This window comes from Myotis lucifugus, unplaced genomic scaffold (genome assembly GCF_000147115.1).
Source record: "Myotis lucifugus unplaced genomic scaffold, Myoluc2.0 scaffold_428, whole genome shotgun sequence".
In the NCBI taxonomy this organism is placed as follows: Eukaryota; Metazoa; Chordata; class Mammalia; order Chiroptera; family Vespertilionidae; genus Myotis; species Myotis lucifugus.
In genome coordinates, this window is record NW_005871476.1 from 75,899 (window position 1) to 98,465 (window position 22,567).

At 45.4% G+C, this 22,567-nt stretch overlaps 1 protein-coding gene across 1 annotated transcript in view; it reads right to left on the reverse strand.

The window, feature by feature from the left end:
• LOC102426760 (regulator of G protein signaling 7) overlaps positions 1-22,432 on the reverse strand; it is a 92,031-nt gene extending 69,599 nt beyond the window's left edge. Inside the window, exon 1 of the mRNA XM_023744102.1 lies at positions 22,313-22,432. Within this exon, the coding sequence (XP_023599870.1) occupies positions 22,313-22,393 (81 nt within the window). The 5' untranslated portion in view covers positions 22,394-22,432. The remainder of the gene's footprint in view (positions 1-22,312) is intronic.
• Positions 22,433-22,567: the final 135 nt, after the last annotated feature.

Consider the following 22,567-nt stretch of genomic DNA (forward strand, 5'->3'; position numbering starts at 1 on the left):
CGGAGTGCATCAGTTATCCTGGTCCTTCCTACTGAGCCACGGCAGACAGGAGGCTTTCAATAGATTCCTATTAGCTCACCCAAAGTCGCCGCGGAATGCTAAGAGAGCTTTCGTTATTCATTCAAACCAACCAACAGACATAGGTGTCCTTTAGGAAAATGAAAATCTAAGGAAGGAGAAGAAGAGAGGACAGGCCAGCCATCACCCTTTGTACGGCAAGCCTTCTGCGGGGCCCCGTCCATGACCGACATCAAGGCGTGAACAGCTCTGCACTGGAATAGAAATTCCATCCACGTGGGATCCTCGCTTGTGTTGTGTCTGTGCCGTGTCTCCCAGGACCCGCCCTGTCTGACTCACTTCAATGGCCAGTCAATATTTCTGAATGAATTACTGATGAATGGGATGCCATCCAAGATCCAATGCTCCCCCCAGGTGTCCTTGGTGAAAGTCATAGGTTCCCTGGGCCTCAGGGTACAGATAGAGGAAGCAACGAGGAAATGTGTTCCGCTCTCCACCTCATTCCAACAACCGAGTTCACTGTTAGGGTGCTAGGCTCCAAGGGTGCGTGTGCGTGGGCACATCCTGACCTGAGGGACATGAGGAGTAAGTGAGAGCACAGTGAACTGGATTCTCTTTCAAGAGCCCCTTCAGACAGCGATGCCACCAGACACAGTGCTGCTGCGGTTGCCAGGGAGATGAGAGGAAGGGGTGAGGAGGCACCGAGTGCTCTCTGCAGCCTGCAGCCCAGGGCGGAGTGACCGGAAGGGAGAAACAAGGCCAGCCCGGCCGCCCGGTCAAACCCCATCTAGTCCATGGAGGAGAAAAGTAGCTGTGATCCCATTTTGGTATTTAAATTAGAAACACCCCCCCCCCCAAAAAAAACAAAGCAACCTGGTGTTTTTACACTAAGGTGTGTAGGGCGCCTGGATGAAGTAGACATCCGCCCTGTCTTGCATCAGCTGGTCTATTTCCTGAGAGACCCAGAAAGGACTGTGCTCACCTAGTAAGTACATCCGAAGGATGGACTACGTAGCTAAGTAATCTTTAAGATTCCTGCCACTTTCCTAGCTGATCTGGATCAGCGGACAGAGCGTCGGCCTGCGGCACTGGGTTTGATTCCGGTCAAGGCCACAGGCCCGGGTTGTGGGCTTGATCCCCAGTGTGGGGCGTGCAGGAGGCAGCCGATCCATGATTCCCTCTCATCGTTGATGTTTCTATCTCTCTCCCTCTCCCTTCCTCTCTGAAATCAATAAAAATATATTTTTTAAAAAAGAAAAGATTCCTTTTCTTGGGCCAAACCCTGAATCCAACCCGGGACCCTGAGAACCCACCACACGAAGGACCACACTCCCAGCCACCCAGGACTCCGGTGATGGGTTTGGGGTGGGGGAGAAGACCATCAGTGGCTCTCCACAGAACGAAGTATGCACCCTCTATAAAATATCATGGAGCAAACACCTCGGTTGTAGACATCATGGATGGCCCTTCTTGGATTATCAAGGTTTCAGACTTCTTGCTGCAGTTGTTGGATATATTTTTAGGTCCTGAATGTAACTCACAAGGACAATAATATCATCATATCCTTTGCCAGATAGTACTTGGCAGGAGACACTGATTCAAAGGCCATCGAGGCCTTGGCTCTCCTACGTGAACTAAATCCCTTTCTGTGAATTCCACGTAAAAAACCACCTTCTGCCTTCTCGATGCTCTAACCCATTTTTCCTTCTCAATCGAGAGTTTGAGTATGATGTTTATTCCTCGTGTAACACACTGGTCTATGTATTACAGGCATATCCCTTACCACCAAGACTTTATTTTTTTTTTAATATATTTTATTGATTTTTTACAGAGAGGAAGGAAGAGGGATAGAGAGTCAGAAACGTCAATGAGAGAGAGACATCGATCAGCTGCCTCCTGCACACTCCCTACTGGGGATGTGCCTGCAACCCAGGTACATGCCCTTGACCGGAATCGAACCTGGGACCTTTCAGTCCTCAGGCCGACGCTCTGTCCACTGAGCCAAACCAGTCAGGGCGCCACCAAGACTTTATAACCAAAGAGCAATAATTCTGATTGCAAAGGGCCAAAGCAATACATACATATGGACAATAGGTTAAAATTATTAAGTCAGTATTGGAATCCAAATAGCAAACACAAATGGAAGATCTCCGTTTTGATAATAAAATTAAGATAAAATTATACACATCTATAACATTTTGCTTCGTTTAAATCCTCACCTGTGGATATTTCTCCACTGATTTTTACAGAGAGTGGAAGAGAGAGGAAAAGACAGAGAGAAATATCAATGTGAGAGAAGCACATCGATTGGTTGCCTCCTGCACCTGCCCCAACCAGGCTAGTGCCACTTTTTTTTAATATTTTTTTTATTGATTTCAGAGAGGAAGGAAGAGGGAGAAAAAGAGAGAGAAACCTCAATAATGAGAGAGAATCATGAATTGGATGCCTCCTGCACGCCCCCTAATGGGGATCGAGCCTGCAACCTGGGCATGTGCCCTGACCGGGAATCGAACCGTGACCTCCTGGTTCATAGATCAATGCTCAGCCACTGAGCCACAGCAGCCGGGCTCACTTTTAAGTATCAAATGAGACTTGGGTGGAATATATTGGGTGGATGGGCTCCAAGAGGTCTCCACCTTACAGAGTCAGATCTGATAGCATCTTAAAGTATTCTTAGATGCAGGAGGCACTTGCCAACAGTTGAGTGCTTCCATATGAGCACCTGCGGGATTGGACTGCTGTTCTAAAAACAGAAGTAACCAAAAATCTGTGTTATTTTTAAATCGTGATAAAGCAGGAAGTGTCTGGCTATTCCATGAGCTGCCTAAAAGGCCGCAGGGGCTCAACCCTTTAAAAATAGATGGCATTGGACTTTCTAACACCCAAGTGAAAAGAGATGATCAGACGAAGGGCACTGAGGTATACATGACTCCAGTAAGACATCGGGTTCATTAGCGATTCCTTTTTTTCCTCCAAGTGATTCATCAGATTGTTAAAATGATGAAGCGAAACAGCAAAGCTGCCACAGGAAAACCATGCAGACATGGCGGCACCCACAGGCACCTCCTATCTTCTAGAGATTGGAGTCTGAGTCCCCCTCACAACTTGAACGTCATTGACCGAGGATATTTAATATGAGAAACCTAGTAGGTTTTCCGTAAATGTTAACTTCCTCCTCCATTGCTAGAAGAAGAGCCATTTAATGATGATTTATCGTCATATTCTTTCATTTTCTTCATGTTCTACATCCATCGAATGTAGACATGAAATACTGACATTAAAAAAAAAATACAAGAACACATGAAAATATCATTGGTATCAGTTAAATGTTGGTATTTTTTTAGATCTATAAGAAAATACACCAAAATAGGAATGTCACTGGTGTGTCTAAATGCAGGGATTATAAATAGTGTTTTATTTTATTTTTTCTATGTTGTCCAAGTTTCCATTAAGGTCATGTATTACTGTTGGGTTGGAGAAAGACAAGTGTTATTTTTAATTAGGATAAATGAAAAGAAAGAGATTCCAGCCAGCATGGGTCAGTGGTTGAGCATCGACCTATGAACCAGGAGGTCACAGTTCGAGTCCCTGTCAGGGCACATGCCCGGGTTGTGGGCTCGGTCCCCACTGGGGAATGTGCAGGAGGCAGCCGATCCATGATTCTCTCTCATCATTGATGTTTCTATCTCTCTCTCTCCCTCTCCTTTCCTCTCTAAAATCAATGAAAATATATTTTAAAAATTTATCCAGAAGACTCAAGGATTATTTCATTTCTCCACATATCACACATATCCACTATCATTATTTGATAGTTTTAGATGTTGTAAGATATTGGTTGACTCTGTTCGCCCTATAACTGATATCAGAAGTTTTCTGAGTGAATACAGATAGCACTTTATCTGCCACTTGTTTACTTTCCATATAAAAAAAGATAATGAAAAAATTCTGATGCTTGAATATCCTACTTGAATAAATTCAAGTTAAACAGTTTACTATTATCTGCCACCCTGAATTTAATTCTCAGCTGCATGCATTGCCCTTAATGGGTGAACTGAGCCATGATGCTAAGCAACCCCTCAGACATTCTTTAAGATCCGACCACAGAAAATGTTAAGGTCCTTATGGCATTAAATGGTAATACCGACATGATTACTATTAAAGATGCTAGGCCACTACATTATAGAGTAGCTAAATATCAGTGCCATATGCTCATACTGTCAATAGTTTTCCTTTCCTCTAGCAAAAAAATATTCTATCAAATGTGAGATAAAGGTATTATAACTCATGAATTCCCACCAGAGGAACAAATACAAATAGAATCACAATTCGTGCGCAGACCTTCAATTGTTATGCTACAGTCTCAGAATACTCTGAAAAACAGAAATCAATTTGGTAGGGCTGAGAGAGAAAATAATTACTAAATTCATCTGACAGCGAGAACAAGATGTAAATCTTATCGAAGTAGCAAACAAAAGCCACAGCATTTTTTTGTTAATGTAGTCATTTAAATACCGGATTTATTCTCATGCAGCGCAACCCTCAAACTACTCTGATATTTTATTTGGAAATAAAAAGAAGTTTAAGAACCAAAGCATCTGATTATGTGATAAAATGTCTTGATAATATGTTTCTGTGGTTATATTAAGTGCCAGTGAATACACCAGGTTTTGGCTAATGCACAATATCCTATATAATAAAAGGGTAATATGCAAATTGTCCCCTTAACCGGGAGTTCGACCAGGGGCAGGTCTGGCCCGCAGCCCCTCCCCCCAGCCAGCCCCACCCCCAATTGCCCCCCTCCCCCATCAGGGTGTGCATGAATTCATGCACCGGGCCTCTAGTTTTAGATACCAACAGATGTTATGATAATTTCTTTCTCTCCACCAGCCATGCATTTGCAAAACACACATCCCTCCTGTGAACCGGAGAGGGACCTGTCAGACCCTGTGTCCCCCACCCACCTTGCTGAACAGGCCAGCCTGGGGGATCAGGTCTAAAACCACAACCTTCTCCTTCCGCTTCGGTCCCGTGATAAGAATAAAAACTGGGCCCTCACGCAGGGCAGCCAAGGTGCTCATTAGGCAGTGACAAACCTCTGCCCAAGCATTGAAAGATAAACGAGGTAATCAGATTCCAATCTCAAAAATTTGGAATTAGACAATCAGGAGAGAGGCAGTGTCCTTTAAGGTTCTGAGGAAGTACAAAAGGTGAAGACAAATTTTTTTAAAAAGCAAATGAAAATGCCAAAGACAAGGACTAGTAGATACTACTTTATGGAGCTGGCCTGGGAGCTGTCCAAGGTCCTGAAACCCTGAGCTAAGGATTCCTTACAACTATCCTGAAACAGAACCCAAACGCCAGTACAACAATCATAATCTGCCCAGATCCTGTGGGCAGACTCCAGAAGTTCATAATAATGCAACTTAAACTGCTCTCGACAGACCCCTGCAGCAAGGAGGAATAGGCAAACAAGAGCCCGTTGGCAAGAGGATCTCTCTCCTTTGCGGTCACTGGCAACCTTCCTACAGAGACCACCGGGCAGGCTCCACAGCGTCCCGCACAGATCTTGGGTTTGCTACTCATGCGTGCGCGTGTCCCTTGTGTTGTAGGACGACATCCCGCTCACAGGCCACTATCACTTGACCTCCCTTAAGTTAGCAAAAGCATTGAGAGAGGGGGAAAGACAGAGAATATATATGTCAATCATACAGAAAAATGTACTAGTAAATTTTCTCCTCTCTCCGGGCAAAACAGGATGATTTGAAAAAGCCATTACTTGTTTTTATTGATTTGAGAGACAGTGGAAGAGAAGAGAAAGATATAAATATAGATAAATGATAGATAGGTAGATAGATAGATAGATGAATAGATAGATAGATAGATAGATAGATAGATAGATAGATAGATAGGAACATCAATCTATTGTTCCACTTATTAATGCATTCACTGTTTGACTCTGGCATGTGCCCTGATAAAACAAAGAAATCCCTTTGCCATCTCACCCAGCCAAGGGTGGCTTCCCCAAGAGAAATTAGCTACCTCGGAAAAGCCATGACACTGTTCAAAGCCCTGGCAACCTCAGTTTCCCCTTAAGATCTGCACCCAGACAGAGGTGCCCCAGCTTCTGTCTCGCTGCTGCTTGGAAAAGACTGCGGGCGAGAAGGAATCCCTCGGTGGTGTGAGTACATCAACCGAGGGAGGAGCAAAGAAGCACCTCTTTTCGTTTGCCTTCCTCTTGGGGCCCCGGGGAAGGCTTGGATAAGGCAGAGCATGTCTCGGGGCGCATCTGGCTTCTTCCCCATTTGAACATCCGTTGATTAAATGTACGGAACCCTCCAGCTAGTCTCATCCTCTCTCCATTTCACTGTTACAGCCTTGCTCCACATCTGCCCATAACGGCTCTACCAAATTCTACATATATTTATGGTTTATATTTCACCGTGTTATTTAAAATACGCATTTGAAGTTTATTTAAACTATTCGTATCATGGGTTTTTTTTTGGTAAATATAATTTTATTGATTTCAGAGAGGAAGGGTGAGGGAGAGGGAGGTAGAAACATCAATGATGACAGAGAATCATGGATCGGCTGCCTCCTGCACACCCCACACTGGGGATGGAGCCTGCAACCTGGGCATGTGCCTTGAGCAGGAATCGAACCATGACCTCCTGGTTCATAGGTCGATGCTCAACCACTGAACCACACCAGCTGGGCTCATGTTTTATTTATTTCTTAAATATACGGCCCGTTACAGAGATACATTACATTTTAATAATTAGGAATTCCCAGGGAAGCAAAAAAATAACAGTAGAAAAAGTGGCATCGAGCCATAGGTACAGGTAGGTCCTTGTAATCCGTGCCAGGCCACCCTTTACCATCTAAGGCCGGCCACAGATATGACCCCTGGACGCCCCAGGCTCAGAGGGGAAATACAACAGCCTGTAGGACATATGAGTCATGAATAAACTTTGTGAGGATCAATCTTCTCAGTATGGGGACATTTGTATTATAAGGATGAAGGAGGTGAACAAAACAGGCTGAAGAGGAAAAACATTTTTGCTGTTAAATTCCGCCTTAAATAATGCGTAACGGGCCAGAGGAAAACGCTACGGCATCCCTGTTCACCATGAAACCAGGTGGATGGACGCCAATCGTGACCTGGGTCCCATTACCTTAGTCATCACGGTCATGACAGGACTCGCAGGATCACAAACCAGATCCCCACAAAATGCTTGTCTGAGAAGCTGTGTCCTTCAGGGGTAAAATGTGACAAGAACACGAAAGCGACAGGGCCACGGGCGGGACGCATAAAAGGCCACGGGCTCCTGAGCAAAAGCCAGACGTCGCCCCAAATAAATTTGCTCCGATGTGTTTAGGTTCCAAGCCTACACGCTGACAGGTATTTTGATAGCTGCTATGATTGAAATTGCTACAGGGAAAATAACTCTGCATTCGGGATCTGAATGTCTTTCAGATCCTCTTCCCACAAGTAATGACTTCCATCATTTCAGGTTTTTGACGGAAGAGGCTTCTTCAGGTGTAATTATCACATTACAGCACCGACGGTAAAGCCAAAGTGACCACGTTTTTCAAAGCAGAAATAAGGACATATGGCTGGAAAAATTCTGTCTGCATTTGGAGACGTGTTTGGGTAATAGATTGCAAGGCGTATGTGTGTTAAATTCCATATTGCACTTAATGGCTCCTTTGATGAAAATGTTTATGAAGTCAGGGCTGCCGCATTCCAAAAATCTAAAGTTAGGTTTGGCTAAAGGTGGGTTCACTTACAGGCTGTTAAAAATAAATAAAGGAGCCCCCTACTTTTTCACAGCAACGTATCCATGTTAACATCTGATAGGCGGTGGGTTTCTGTGCTCCGAGTCGTGACTCTGCAACTTGCTAGCAACCCTGGTTTAATCACTCAGCATCTAGAACGTTTTACCTCCTCATATGCAAAAGGAAAGTACTGAACTACGGCCCTGGCTGGTTTGGCTCAGTGGACAGAGTGTCAGCCCGTGGACTGAAGGGTCCTGGGTTCCATCCCGGTCAAGGGCACATACATAGCTTGGTTGCAGGTTCCCCGGCCCTGGTTGGGGTGCGTGCAGAAAGCAACCGATCAATGTGTCTCTCGCACATCGATGTTTCTCTCTGTCTCTCCCTCTCCCTTCCACTCTCTCTAAAAATCAACGGAAACATAATCCTCGAGTGAGGATTAACAACAACAAAATTATTACTCCTGTCTTTATTCTCACTATGACTTATCCACTTTTACATACACTAAGACTGAGTTTTAGATCTGGCAATCCTTTTTGCTGTTTTATTTCTGCATTTACTTATTACTTTTGATTAATCCATTGTCTTTCTAACACAGCGGTTCTCAACCTGTGTGTCTCGACCCCTTTGGGGGTCGAACGACCCTTTCACAGGGGTCGCCGAAGACCATCGGAAAACACATCTATAATTACATATTGTTTTTGTGAGTAATCACTATGCTTTAATGATGTTCAATTTGTAACAATGAAATTGGGGGTCGCCACAACATGAGGAACTGTGTTAAAGGGTCGCGGCATGAGGAAGGTTGAGAACCACTGTTCTAACAGGAGACATATAAATAAACAGCCACTCATGGGGGGGGGGGGTGCTCGGGGCAATTTTAGAAGCCAGCCAGAGGTTGGACCAGCGAGCAATGTTTCACAGAGAAACAAAATGAGCAGCACAGCTTGGAGTCTGGGAGTCGTAAAGTGGCTCTCCATTCATTCACACGGCACAGAGATTGATGGGAATGCCCAGAGGAAAAATGATGAGCATCGCGGAGAAGCATCAATAAAATGCAGGGGAGTTTGGCGGGAAGAGGAGGGATTTTCTGGGCCCGGGAAGGTTAACACTTTCATGGACGGGGAGTACAATCTAGTGTCGGAAACTGTTCTTGGGCGACTTTCTCGCTGATCTTCTCTCCCACCCACTGCACCCTCAGCCTCCACTCCAGTCCCTACATTTCTAAGGGATTGACTTTTCAACATTTGTAAGCGTACCATGCAGTTTCATTCGTTTTAAAAAATATATTTTTATTGATTTCAGAGAGGAAGGGAGAGGGAGAGAGAGATAGAAACATCAATGATGAGAGAGAACCATGGATCGGCTGCCTCCTGCACACCCCACACTGGGGATCGAGCCCACAACCCGGGCATGTGTCCTGACCGGGAATCAAACCCGGGACCCTTTAGCTCACAGGCCGACGCTCTATCCACTGAGCCACACCAGCTAGGGTCCATGCAGTTTTAAAAGTAATAATATAATGGGTAGTAAAGGAAATTGCAAGCACAGGACTGGAGTTAAGTGAAGCATCACCCTGTCAGCGTTTCCAGAGAAGGCTGACAGGTAGGAAAATGCGTCTGTCATGTGAGACGGAGCGAAATGAAACAGACGCATTAATCCCGAGAAGAGAAGGCCGGGAAAGCGAGGATTGAGGTGTTCGAGTCGGTGAAGTGTTCTTCCCTAAAAGCAGTGGTTCTCAACCTTCTGGCCCTTTAAATACAGCTCCTCATGTTGTGACCCCCCAACCATAAAATTATTTTCGTTGCTACTTCATCACTGTCATGTGGCTACTGTGATGAATCGTCATGTAAATATCTGATATGCAGGATGGTCTTAGGCGACCCCTGTGAAAGGGTCGTTCGACCGCCAAAGGGGTCTCGACCCACAGGTTGAGAACCGCTGCCTAAAAGTCTTTAGACATAGGCCGTGGAAACCCAGGAATATGAAACCGCACCGCGGGAAAGAGCCCCAGAAAACTAGATTTTACATCGATGTCAGAACGAACTCATTGTGCTCTGAGCGTCTGACCATGACCTCCTCCTGAGGACGGGAACTCCTGGGGGAGGTCAGCCAGAGGGGAGCCCATTCCGGCTCCAGCTGGGGAGGGAGACGCGAACTGGCCGTTTTCACAGCCCCTTCCCTCTTCACACCCAGCTTAGGAAGGATCTGAAACAATGACGCATCTCATGTGGCCTCATCCGTAATCTTGACAACGTCTGAGACTGAGGTTTCTCATCTGCCCCCCACAGCAAGGATCATCACCCCCACAGGATAACTGTGAGGGCTAAAGTGAAGAATATTCGAAAAGGCACTTTGTGAATTTGCAAACACTGCTTAAATGTTAGACTATGGCAAACCTTTTACTATGCCTAATAGTCATGAGTTGACTCCTTAAATCTCGATAATTTAACAATTATTTAAAGATATGCACTATATATTTTTTAATATATTTTTATTGATTTCAGAGAGGAAGGGAGAGGGAGACATAGAAACATCAATGATGATGAGAATCATGGATCGGCTGCCTCCTGCACGCCCCCCACTGGGGATGGAGCCCGAAACCCCGGCATGTGCCCTGACCGGGAATCGAACCGTGACCTCCTGGTTCAGAGGTCGACGCTTACCCACTGAACCACACTGGCCAGGTTCCATACTGCAGTTTTTTAAAAAGCAGTATAAGAAAGCCCATGAATTTTCAGTTTTCTTTGAATGCAATGGCCATTCTGTATCTTTTGTAAAAGAGGAAATGACAATAAAAAGGGAGATGTCTTGGCAAAAGGCCCTACCAGTAGTTCTAAAGTCATTTCAAGAATCATTGTTCCTCAACGCTGCTGTAATAGACGCAAACACCAAAGAAAGCAAACACTTATTTCCACAAGCATTATTAAATTAGGACATATTAGGAGTCATTAACAATCAGCAGGCAGGGTGCTGGGTTCTGCCAGTCTGGTGATCCAAACAATCAAAAAGAATATCCACGGGGCAATTAATTTTCAGCACATTGATTATTCCAATCTCCAAACTACTAAGTAGGGCTAAACCAAATGAAATTAAAGAGCACAGCAAGCATCTACCGACACTTGTAAAGGACAGTCTCCAATGTTGAGAGATGAATAACATCTCTCAGGTTACTGAGCAAGAGGGAAAAGTTATTCCAGCACCCAGATCCTATTTGTTTAACATATTTTTATTGATTTCAGAGAGGAAGGGAGAGGGAGAGAGAGAGAAAAACATCAATGATGAGAGAGAATCATTGATCAGCTGCCTCTTGCACGCCCCACATGGGGACCGAGCCTGCAACCCAGGCATGGAACTGTGACCTTCTGGTTCATAGGTTGATGCTCAACCACTGAGCCACACCAGCCGGGCCCAGGTCATATCTTAAAAACTTAGCTCTGGCCCTAACTGGTTTGGCTCAGTGGATAGAGCATCGGCCTGTGGACTGAAGGGTCCCAGGTTCGATTCTGGTCAAGGGCATGTACCTTGGTTGTGGGCACATCCCCAGTTTGGGGTGTGCAGGAGGCAGCTGATCGATGTTTCTCTCTCACCGATGTTTCTAACTCTCTATCCCTCTCCCTTCCTCTCTGTAAAAAATCAATAAATTTTTTTCTAAAAAAACTTAGCTCTGCTTGGAAGTCAGCTTTCCGTCAACTGTACTGCCTCCTACAGGCATAAGCACATGCCCGTTTCACATTGAGAAATTAAGACTGAGACCGATTTTCCAAGCCAACCAGCTAGTCCTGATGAGCAAGGTCAGAACCGGAGACTCTGGATTAGTCCAAAGGGTACTTTCAGCTCGGCGGGGGCAGGCACGGCTGCTTAATGCTCCTGGACTTGGAGCAAATATGACGGGTAACAACTCAACAAGTTACACGGCAAAGTGCAAAACTGCCATTTTTGTATTGGTTTGCAGAACTACTTAATCATAAAACATCAGTCAACAAAAGCATTGTCTGCTGTTCCTCCTTGCCCAGCCGGTGTGGCTCAGTGGTTGAGCGTCAACCTATGAACCAGGAGGTTCGGTTCAATTCCCGGTCAGGGCACATGCCCGGGTTGCGGGCTCCATCCCCAGTGTGGGGTGTGCAGGAGGCAGCCGATCCATGATTCTCTCTCATCATTGATGTGTCTATCTCTCTCTCCCACTCCTTTCTCTCTGAAATCCACACACACTTAAAATATATATATTTATAGGTTCCTCCTTGGTAAAAGTATACACTCTGCTGAGTAATGCTGATCATGGAGGAGCCCATGGAGGAGTAGGGTGTAGATGAGAAATCTCTGTACCTTCCTCTCAATTTCGTTGTGAACCTAAAACCGCTCTAAAAAGTGAAATCTTGAAAAAAGAGTAAGAAAGAAGTTGATTTTCCCTAACATAAAACTCGATGCAGTGAGACCGGGTCGGAAGGCTAACCCGCAATCATCGGGGACCCAGGCCCAGTCCCTGTTGTGGCTCCGCAATCCAGCTCCCCCCTCCTGGCCCCGATGACCGCTTCCCCGGAAACAAGAATGAGAAAAGGAGAAGAGGAACGTATAACCCCCTTTTTCAAAGGGCACTTCCCACATACCAGCCACACCTCTTCTGTCCCCATCTCTTTGGCCAGGATATACCACGTGGGCGTGCCTGGGAGCCTGGGAAAGGCCATCTCTATTCCAGCGGCCATGTGTCTGGGTGAAAATGCAAAAGCGATTATCACAGAAGAGGAGGAAAGGGAAGATGGAGGAGGGGGAAGCTTACCGAGGCTCATAAAGTGACAATGAGCGCTGAGTCACACAAATCCAGATGGGCACCAGTAAGTGAGGTAGTTTCTAATAAACTTCCAGAGTTAAGAGCAGCACACGGGTTTCCAGGCGGTAACACAATGCTAGCTGATGAGGAGAGCTGGGATCCATTCCCAACAGATAAACCGCTTCTGATTGAAGCCATTAAAACTCCCATCCCAAAGGACTCACGCACATCACTGCACAAAACCAAGGTTTCAGAGGAACGGAGGGATTCGTTGGAAATTTATCTTTCTACCCTGATCTAAGTGAATAGAAACGTTTCTGGTTATATTCAAATAAATCTTCTTTTTTTTTTTTAACCTTCAGCATACAGCGAACACTCCTATCTTCACTAATATTGTCCAAACTTCAGCGCATTGGGAACAAAAGGGTGAGGGAACGAAATAAAGGTCAAAGACAGACAATGAATGTTCTCATCTTGAGAGTCTGGGATATTTTTTGAAGCATTTACAAGATTCTTTAAAAGATGTAGGGCTGCCTGCCCTACCCCAATACCTCCAGAAGCAGTTACTTCATAAAAATAAAACTGCATTTATTTCTCCATGTGCTATTATTTTATGAATAATAGCTTCGTCGCTGCCCTATAGACATACTAAAGAATTTATATCCTAAGTGATATATATTTTCTGATATTTGCTTCCAAAGAATTACTGGGGAGAGCAGAAGTGAGGAAGTACAAGTGAAACAATATTTATCCACGGTTCGTAAGTGTTGACATTATGTGATGGGTACATGAGGTCCTTTGTATTATTTCTTTACTCTGGTATTTGTTTGAACTGTGCCATAATTACACATGTTTAAGGACTACTTATTGTACATTACCACGTGAAACAGTTTTAAACAAAATCACTGAGAATCAACAAATTCTAACGTTTCTGTAAGAAAAAAAAAATGTTTAAAGGAAGTGCTCCTCAGATGTTGTCACTTCCATTTATGGAGAAATCCAGTTCTTTTTTCCAGATTTTTATTAATAACTCGAGGCCTGGTGCACGGATTCGTGCACCGGTGGGGTCACTCGGCCTGGCCTGCGCCCTCTCGAAATCCGGGACCCCTCGGGGGTTGTCGGACTGCCAGTTCATTCACTCACTTGTACATTTATGCAGTCACTACATAGGGACACCTACTATGTGCCATTTTCCTAGGTGCTGGGAACACAGCAGTGAAAGGTGTCTCCCCTTCACGGAGTTCACCAACTCTGCCACCAGCTCCTGAACAAGCTTGGGCATGAGTCCGCTGGCATGAGTCATGGGTATCAGCTTTCTCATTATAAAACTGGGATGCTAATGACCAACATGCAACATTATTTTAAGGAAGACATGCCCTATACGTCCAGGACCTGACACAAGGTTAGCACTCGACAAATGGCAACGATTCCAATGAACAATAATCCAAACGTCAAAACACAAAATACTACGTATACAAGTCAGAGCAAGCGACAAGAGGCATTCATTTCCAGAGGAAATGCCTGTAGGAAACTTCAGCAAGAGAAAATATTAGGAATAATGTGTTCTGCGTTCCTCTTCATCTCTCCAATTCCTGGAACCAAAGGCTTAATGTCGTTTACATAATATCCAAGAAGAAACTGTGACAGACTTGAAAGATATATAAGATAACATCTCAACAGGCTTATTAAAAAGCAGCAGCCAGCTCTACAGGACTAAATAATACAAGACAGAACATTGTAAGTGTCATAAAAACCTGTTACCAAAGCCTCCTACGGAATCTGCTTTTCTCAACTACCAGGAAGGCTCCATTAATGGCGGCGAAGATGTTCACCTTTTTCTCTTTATTCAATTATCTTCAACATATGGGTCTCCCAGGCACACACAAGGTGTTTAACAATAACAGGAAAATAATCATCATAATTAGAGCATGTACCAATATTAATAATTATTAGTAGTAGGCATTCATTGAGGCTTTAATATGCATTAGGTTCTACACAGGAAACTTTGCCGAGGCTATCTCATTTTATCATCAAAAAGCTGTACAAAAGAAACATTTTTATGTCCCATCGCTTTTAAAAATATATCCTTACTGATGTCAGAGAGAAAAGAGAGGGAGAGAGAGAGAGAAATATCAATGATGAGAGAGAATCACGGATCGGCTGGCTCCTACACACCCCCTACTGGGGATCGAGTCCAAAACCTGGGCATGTGCCCTGACCGGGAATCGAACCGTGACCTCCTGGTTCATACGTCGACACTCCACCACTGAGCCACGCCGGCTGGGCTATTTTCCATCATGTTATAGGCAGGGAGTCTGAAGTGAAAGAAGTGAGGTGCTAACCCACAACCACACAGCCAAATAGCAGCAGAACCAAGGTTTGAAACCAAGATGCCCACAGCAATGCCCACACTCTCCCGTTGCAGCATACTGAGTCCTAAAAAAAACTTGTACTTGATGATAATCACCAGAATAGACCTAAACTAAGAAGACTCCTCAACCGATTCATACATACATACATATACATACACACTAGAGGCCTGGAGCATGAATTCGTGCACAGGTAGGGTCCGGCCAGCCCGCGCCGATGGGGGCCGATAGGGCCGGTCCGGCGGGGTGGGGGAGGGAATGTGGGAGGTTGGCCAGCCGACTCCGCCACAGATCGGGGTGGGGGGCCGATCGGGGCCAGGCTGGCCAGGGGGGAGGGGCCGAGGGAGGTTGGGGGGGCCCGATCGGGGCCCCAATCAGGCCAGTTGGCCGTCGCAGTGTGCGTCATAGCGACTCGTCGTTCCGTCGTTCTGGTCACTTGGCTTTTATACATATAGATTTTTTATTGATTTCAGAGAGGAAAGGAGAGAGAGAGAAATAGAAACATCAATGATGAGAGAGAATCATTGATCGGTTGCTGCCTCCTGCACATCCCCTTCTGGGGGGGATCGAGCCCACAACCTGGGCATGTGCCCTTGGCCAGAATCAAACCTGGGACCCTTTAGTCTGCAGGCCGACACTCTATCCACTGAGCCAAACCAGCGAGGGCCTCAACCAACTCTTAAGAACCCAGCCAACACTGCAAAGCTGCCATTGCCCCAGACATTTTTGCAGAAAACAAGGATAACAGCACATCTTTCACATTATTGAAAGAAAGGAATCACCAGCCAAGAATAATATATCCAGAAAAGTTACCCTTTAGCTATGGAGAAATAGAAGCTTCTAGATGGGCCCCTCGGCCACACCTGTCCAGCCTGGGCCAGGTGGCAATTTTAATGGCGCTGGAATCAAGTTCATGGTTGCCTTTTAGAGTCCCAATGCCCTGAGCCCCTTGTTAATTGAATAGGATACCATACAAGACAAAGGGGATTTGAAGGAGAATAAGCTAAATATTTATATTGCCTTGGCTGAATGGCAGAGAGAAGCAGGATTTTTTTTTTTCCCTAAGGATCTGGCTACCCACGTTATCACTTACAATTATCTTATAATTAGATTGATATTTTGCAACACAGAAATCTGTAACCCTGACATTTAAACGCCTGCTCTTCGCTGATGGGAAAGAGAGCAGAGACCAATTATTTGTGTCGCTTGTTTGGCAAAATCCTGTTTTCAAGGAGACTTAACATTTATTAAGCCACTAAACTGTCCAAATCTAAAATATTCCCGTCTTCTCGGCAGTGGTCACATTCCATCACCCACGCCGCCTAAAAATACCGTTTCCCATCAGGCAGTGCAGCCACAGGGGCTATTAGAAGGCAATAAAGTCCCCGGGTAGCCTCTGCTTTGTACACCCGCACTTTCCTCCCGTCAATCAGATTCAGGAGGGTTGGAGGTGAAAATGAAGGACATAAAATCCAGGCCGCCCATTCTCATCTTTCCCACAAATGGCACTGACAGCAGCAACTTGGGGAGGAAGAAGCTCAACCGTGGGAGACTCAAGTTCATGATCACCCCAAGTTCATCGTGAACATATTACTCATGACAGGTCTGTGTGCTTCTTGGTGGAAATATCTTAGCTGATGCTCCTATTCTACCTCAAAACGCATGTCAGTACGTGGGTCACCGAGGGACACACAGGTCTGCACTTGACTCAGACTAAGGTTTACAGTATTTACAGTTGACAACACCCCTCAGTCCAGAAAGGTCCATTTTTTTTTTGTTTTTGTTTGCAGTTTCCTTTTGATTTTATTTTTATTTTCTTCCGTGCTGGTTTCTGGTGTACAGCCTAGTGGCTAGACAATCATATACATTGTGCATTGTGTTCCCCTCGATATTTTCGGCACCCCAGCCGGCACAGAGGGGTGCTTTTAAATAATCTGGTTCAGAGAAGGCACTCCATTTTAACATTCATTCAAAAATGATATTTCTCCTTCTGCCAGTGCCTGCCTCCCCTCCCAGGCCCTGACTTTAGAAACCTGGAGGCCAATAGCTCAGGCCGTGGAGATGATCTGTTTGCAAACATCCCTTCCTTGTCTCATGGGACTTCCTCTTGTTATCACCTGTAACTATTGTTCACGCCAACACCCTGAACCCAGACAGATCAACATAACTAAGGTTCAACGTGCCAAAGGTGGCCCTGGCTGGTTTGGCTCAGTGGATAGAGCGTCAGCCTGTGGACTGAAGGGTCCCAGGTTCAATTCCGGTCAAGGGCACATGCCCGGGTTGCAGGCTCGATCCCCAGTAGGGGGTGTGCAGGAGGCAGCCCATCAATGACTCTCTCTCATCATTGATGTTTCTATCTTTCTATCCCTTTCCCTTCCTCTCTGAAATCAATAAAAATATTTTTTAAAAACAAAACAAAAAAAAAACCAAAATGCCCGAGGTTACTTTTTATGATGGTGTTTAACGGGGGCGCTATGGACACCCTCAAGGTTGACCAGATGGGATAATCCTGAAGGAACAAACGCACCGAATTCATGTAGAAAATGCCAGCGAACGCGTCCCTGAGAGACCAGTCATGTCTGCCCCTCAATCTCTTCCAGAGAAGAAATGAGTTACAGGTGTGTCTGTTTTCACAGAATAGGCTGAGCTCAGGAACAGCCTTCAGACACAATGTCTAGGTCAGTGGTCGGCAAACTCATTAGTCAACAGAGCCAAATATCAACAGTACAACGATTGAAATTTCTTTTGAGAGCCAAATATTTCAAACTTAAACTATATAGGTAGGTATATTGTTAGTAACTTAATTAGGGTACTCCTAAAGCTTAGGAAGAGCCACACTCAAGGGGCCAAAGAGCCGCATGTGGCTCGCGAGCCGCAGTTTGCCGACCACGGGCCTAGGTCAAGGCGATCCGCACAGAGGGTCCTCCTACTAAGGTAAGAAGCCCCATTGGGCATCCAGGTAAGAAAGGCCACTGGTCCCACCTTGCTCTTTAAGAACAAAGCAGTGTTAACCCTTAAAGACTAACCTCAGCCAGGAGCTCATATATACCAACATCCTTTACCCCTTGGCACACTGGGGACCAAGTTTAAAGGCACCTGCCTTAGTGAGTGTCCAACACAGGTCCTCCAACGAGGTGTCTTCTCCAAAAGGCACCGCTCTCTCTCTTATATCTAAAATGAGCAGCATCTCAGGCTGTGCAGAGCCGGCACGGCCATGGGTGAACCTGCGAGGGGGCGGTGAAGGATTTAGAAAAGACAGACGAGAGAATAAAGCTGGGGCTAGGTGGGCCGCTGCCCTCTCTGATGGAGAGACAGCACCACGGCCTGCAAGCGAGTCTTTATTTTGTAGCCAGATTCCAGGAGGCAAAGTAAGGGCGTGGTTACAAAGAACTCAGGGGTTTCGAATCCACTCAATTACATGCACCTGATCAAGCTTTGTTTCCTTGCTGCACCTCCCGCAGCCCACATCACTCAGCCACGTGGGCCCACAGGTTTGGACCACGAGGTCAAGCTCACAACCATAGCCTTTGGCTACCATTGTGCTGGGACTTGCACGTGGCTTTGCCACCAGAGGACTGTGCGCTCTCATCAGTCCCAGGCTTGAACCTGTCCAAATGCGGTAGCCGCTCTCCACAATATAAATCAGGGGTCCTCAAACTTTTTAAACAGGGGGCCAGTTCACTGTCCCTCAGACCGTTGGAGGGCTGGACTATAGTTTAAAAAAAAAACTACGAACAAATTCCTATGCACACTGCACATATCTGATTTTGAAGTAAAAAGACAAAACGGGAACAAATACAATATTTGTATTTGCATGTGGCCCGCGGGCCGTAGTTTGAGGACCTTGTATAAATCAACAAATTTGGAAAGGCGAGTATTTTGTCCATATGGATTTTTAAAAAAATACCTTTGACATCCAATATTCTTCACACTCAGTGAAAAAGCTACTGGCAAACATCTGAGATGGAGCAGGTACCACCCTGACTGGGAGGTAGCAACACTATGCCTGTATCCTTCACTATGGCGGTTCTCGCTCCACCTGGACGATCACACAGCTCCACCCATTGTACACTGTCTTCCCTCACATCACCACGGAATTCTTCATAAAAACAAACAAACAAAAATCCCTGGAATTCTCCTGCTATTGGGAGGAGTTCCTATAATCCATATAATGATAATCCAAATGGAGAGAGACATCAGATGAACAATATTAATAAATTCACACATCTGAGCTCTTTGCTGTGTATTCCACTTGGGTAACCACTCACTGTTTCCTATCCCTCACAAGGATGTTTTTTTGATAGATTTTTATACCTTTGAGAGAGAAAGGGAGAGGGAGAGAGAGAGAGAGAAACATCAATGATGAGAGAGAATCATGGATCGGCTGCCTCCTGCACGCCCCCTACTGGGGATCGAGCCTGCAAGCCCGGCATGTGCCCTTGACCGGAACTGAACCTGGGACCCTTCAGTCTGCAGGCCGACGCTCTATCCACTGAGCCACACCAGCCAGGGCACAAGGATGTTCTTAAGGATCCCTCGCAGGCTACCGGGATAAAATGGACACAGTTTCTGAAGATCTTCAGGGTGTGGAAGTCATCAGAATCCTGGCAGTAACAAGAGGCGGCTGGCGGGGCAGAACCCACTCGCAAGGACTCTGTGAACAGCGGCGCAGAGGCGGGGAAACTGGCGAGAATCGATAGAACGGCGAGTTCTCCATGCGTCCTCTCGGCAGTTAGAGCACTGTGCTGGGGGACCGAAGGTCTTTTCTAAACCTTTGATGGACTTCCTGATTCATAAGCATTTGTGACACAGGGCTTACTCTTGGATTCCGGGGAGCAGATGTACTCTCCTAATACATCTATTTGGCCTACGCTCCTCTCCAGATGAATATTGACAACTGCCTAAACTGAATACCCTTTAAAGTTAAAAATAAAATTTGATGATTCATAAAAAAAAAAGAAAAGAAAACGCGGCCTCTACTGAGAGGATATTACATGCAAAGACCACCTGTGATACAAAAATCAGAGGCAACGTGGTCACAGGAAATCCATGATGCCATGTTGTATGTGCAGAGAGACACGGACCACCGGACTTGGTAACTAGCAAATGGTAACCAAGGACACTGCGTTTCTTAATATAAATTATCTGGTGGTTATTTGTACCGGAACTAGGTTATTTTTTCCCAATGATGGTTTATCAGGGAAATCTTTTCTAAAAATAAATCATACATGTCATGAAACCTAAGCAAAGAGCGAATAAGAGGAGGTCAACATGACAAGCACAAGCAGTTCTAAACTTAACCAGCAAAAATAAATAACACTTAAAAGAATGAGGCATTGGATTTCTCCGTGAAGTCATTATAGCCTATTCATTTACAAGTAGCACTGAACACAATTTGGTGCTAGACAATTTATGCAGTAAATTCAAAATGAGCAACCGGAAGCGCAGATACACGAAATAATCCATTAACTATTTCTAAAACACCAAGTCTCCTTTTTCATTTATTTTCATAATTGACTAAATAAGACACATGGATGGATGTCCTATACAATTTATTTCTAATCAGGATAACTCAGTCGTCTGATCAATTCAGCCCCAATCTGTTCTGTGAAACATAGAAAAAATGTAGTTTGACCTATCTAGCCACTGTAATTTCACACCCAAAAGTTCAACTCTCCACAAGACACGCACCTATAAGATAGAAGCATTAATGCTCATATCTTGCATAATACAAAATTCAGAATCACACCAAACAATAAAAGTCTTATAAATTATTTTAAAACACACAACTGCCCCCCCAAATAGTTCTTCTCAGAACCAACTCTGCATCGAATGAGCAAATATCCAGTTATTTCAATCAAGGTAGAAATACAATAGCAATCATTTAGGCTCAAGTGGATTCTTCTCTTGCTTTATCCATTTTGGGATGCTTTAAGGCTAAACCAGGCAATTAATCTCTTTTTGTTTTCTATCATAATACTCTGTCACAGACACATAAAACTGCCTTCACAGATACACAACATAGTGCTGTCCTTGAGGCCAGAGAAAAAAACCAGCTAGCATCGGGTCAACGTGCCCATGCACTTTCACAGTAAAGCAGTAACAACATTCCCTCCGCACATTCATCATCACCTCTGACAGATCCTGGGCCCCACAGGAGGGAAGTTTGGATTGGTCCTGATCCTCTAACTCAGGGGTGGGGAACGTCCGGCCCGCGGGCCGCACGAGGCCCACGAAACCATTTGGCCCGGCCCTGCCAAGGCATTAGGGGTAAGTTAATGAAATGTCTGCCCGGATACAGCAGGCTAGTGTTTAAGTTGATCATCCTCTCTATGGTGATCTTAGAAATATCCAAAGGGCCCTGGGCAGAAAAAAAAGGTTCCCCACCCCCTGCTCTAACTGAACCATCCATGGAAACTCGCCCTGCCTGTTCAAGGAACTCATGCTAATCAAAGTCCTTAAAAACGTTCCAGGTTTCAAAGTATGGTTTCCTTTTAACCATTGCTAAGGTTAACGAAAGAAATCTTGCCCAATACGCACTACAGAGCATACGCTAAAGAAAAAATAAGAATAATCCCAGCATAAAAGGCAATAGAAACAAGTAGTACAAAATAAAGAACACAGCTTCCTTAACTTTAGTAATAATACTGATTAGCACCAGAGTGAAGTTACCTACGCAATCTCTCCGAATCGTGCACAATATTCAAATATATCTTTGTTGGAGTGGCTCAATATCTAGAAATATGTTGCTGACAGCACCGTTGTCAAATGCAGAATGCTGTCAGATTGGTTTGTGGCAAAAACAACAACATAAAAAAAAACCCTCTGTTATATAAAGATCTATTTATTGGGCATATGGCACGATAACATAAATACCCACAAGCAAAATTATAAAAATAACACCAAATAAAAAAATAATTTAGGCTAAGACAAATACCAGCAGAATTGTGTGGTTAGGAGGAAAACCATTAAGCCGTCCACACACTCAGACACACTCGCTCTTGACACAGAACTGCACAGCGGGCTTATTTTCATTTCTCACGGTGAGCTTTTCTGTTATTATAACCCGAATGCTTATAAGGACAGTAGAGGGAAAGCTACTAAACGTTATGAAGGATGCTGCAAAACCATGTGCGTAACACGGGGGGCCCTCACATTTTCTGCTCTGGCTGAATACAGATTCCGGGCTGTGGAATCGCCCAGAGGTGTGCGGACACAGCTGGCTGCATCTGCATCTCTGATGAGGACACCAGCTTGTCCTCCAGCGCAGGCGCTGGGGTTCAGGAAACCCACCCGGGAACCAGAAAGTTGGTCTTTACTTTCATCGCCGCCGGGAAAATGCCCAGGAAGCCAGCGCCCCCCACTTTTTCCAAAACAGCCTTACCTTTCTGTACACCAGCATGTTGGGGGACTCGTCCGCCACCCCGTTGCTGGTCTGCCCGTAGTAGTTGTTCCCTTGGGCCATGTCACCCCCACACTGGGCCGGCTCTGGGGTGCAGGAGTCCGCCTGGAAGGGAAGGGTCAGAGGACTTCAGTGCGCCCCGAAGGGCAGCGCTCCAGGCGGCCTCAGCACCCACCGCACCCGCCCATCCACCTGGACGGCGCTCACCTGCCGGGCTCCAGGAGGGGGGGGGGGGGG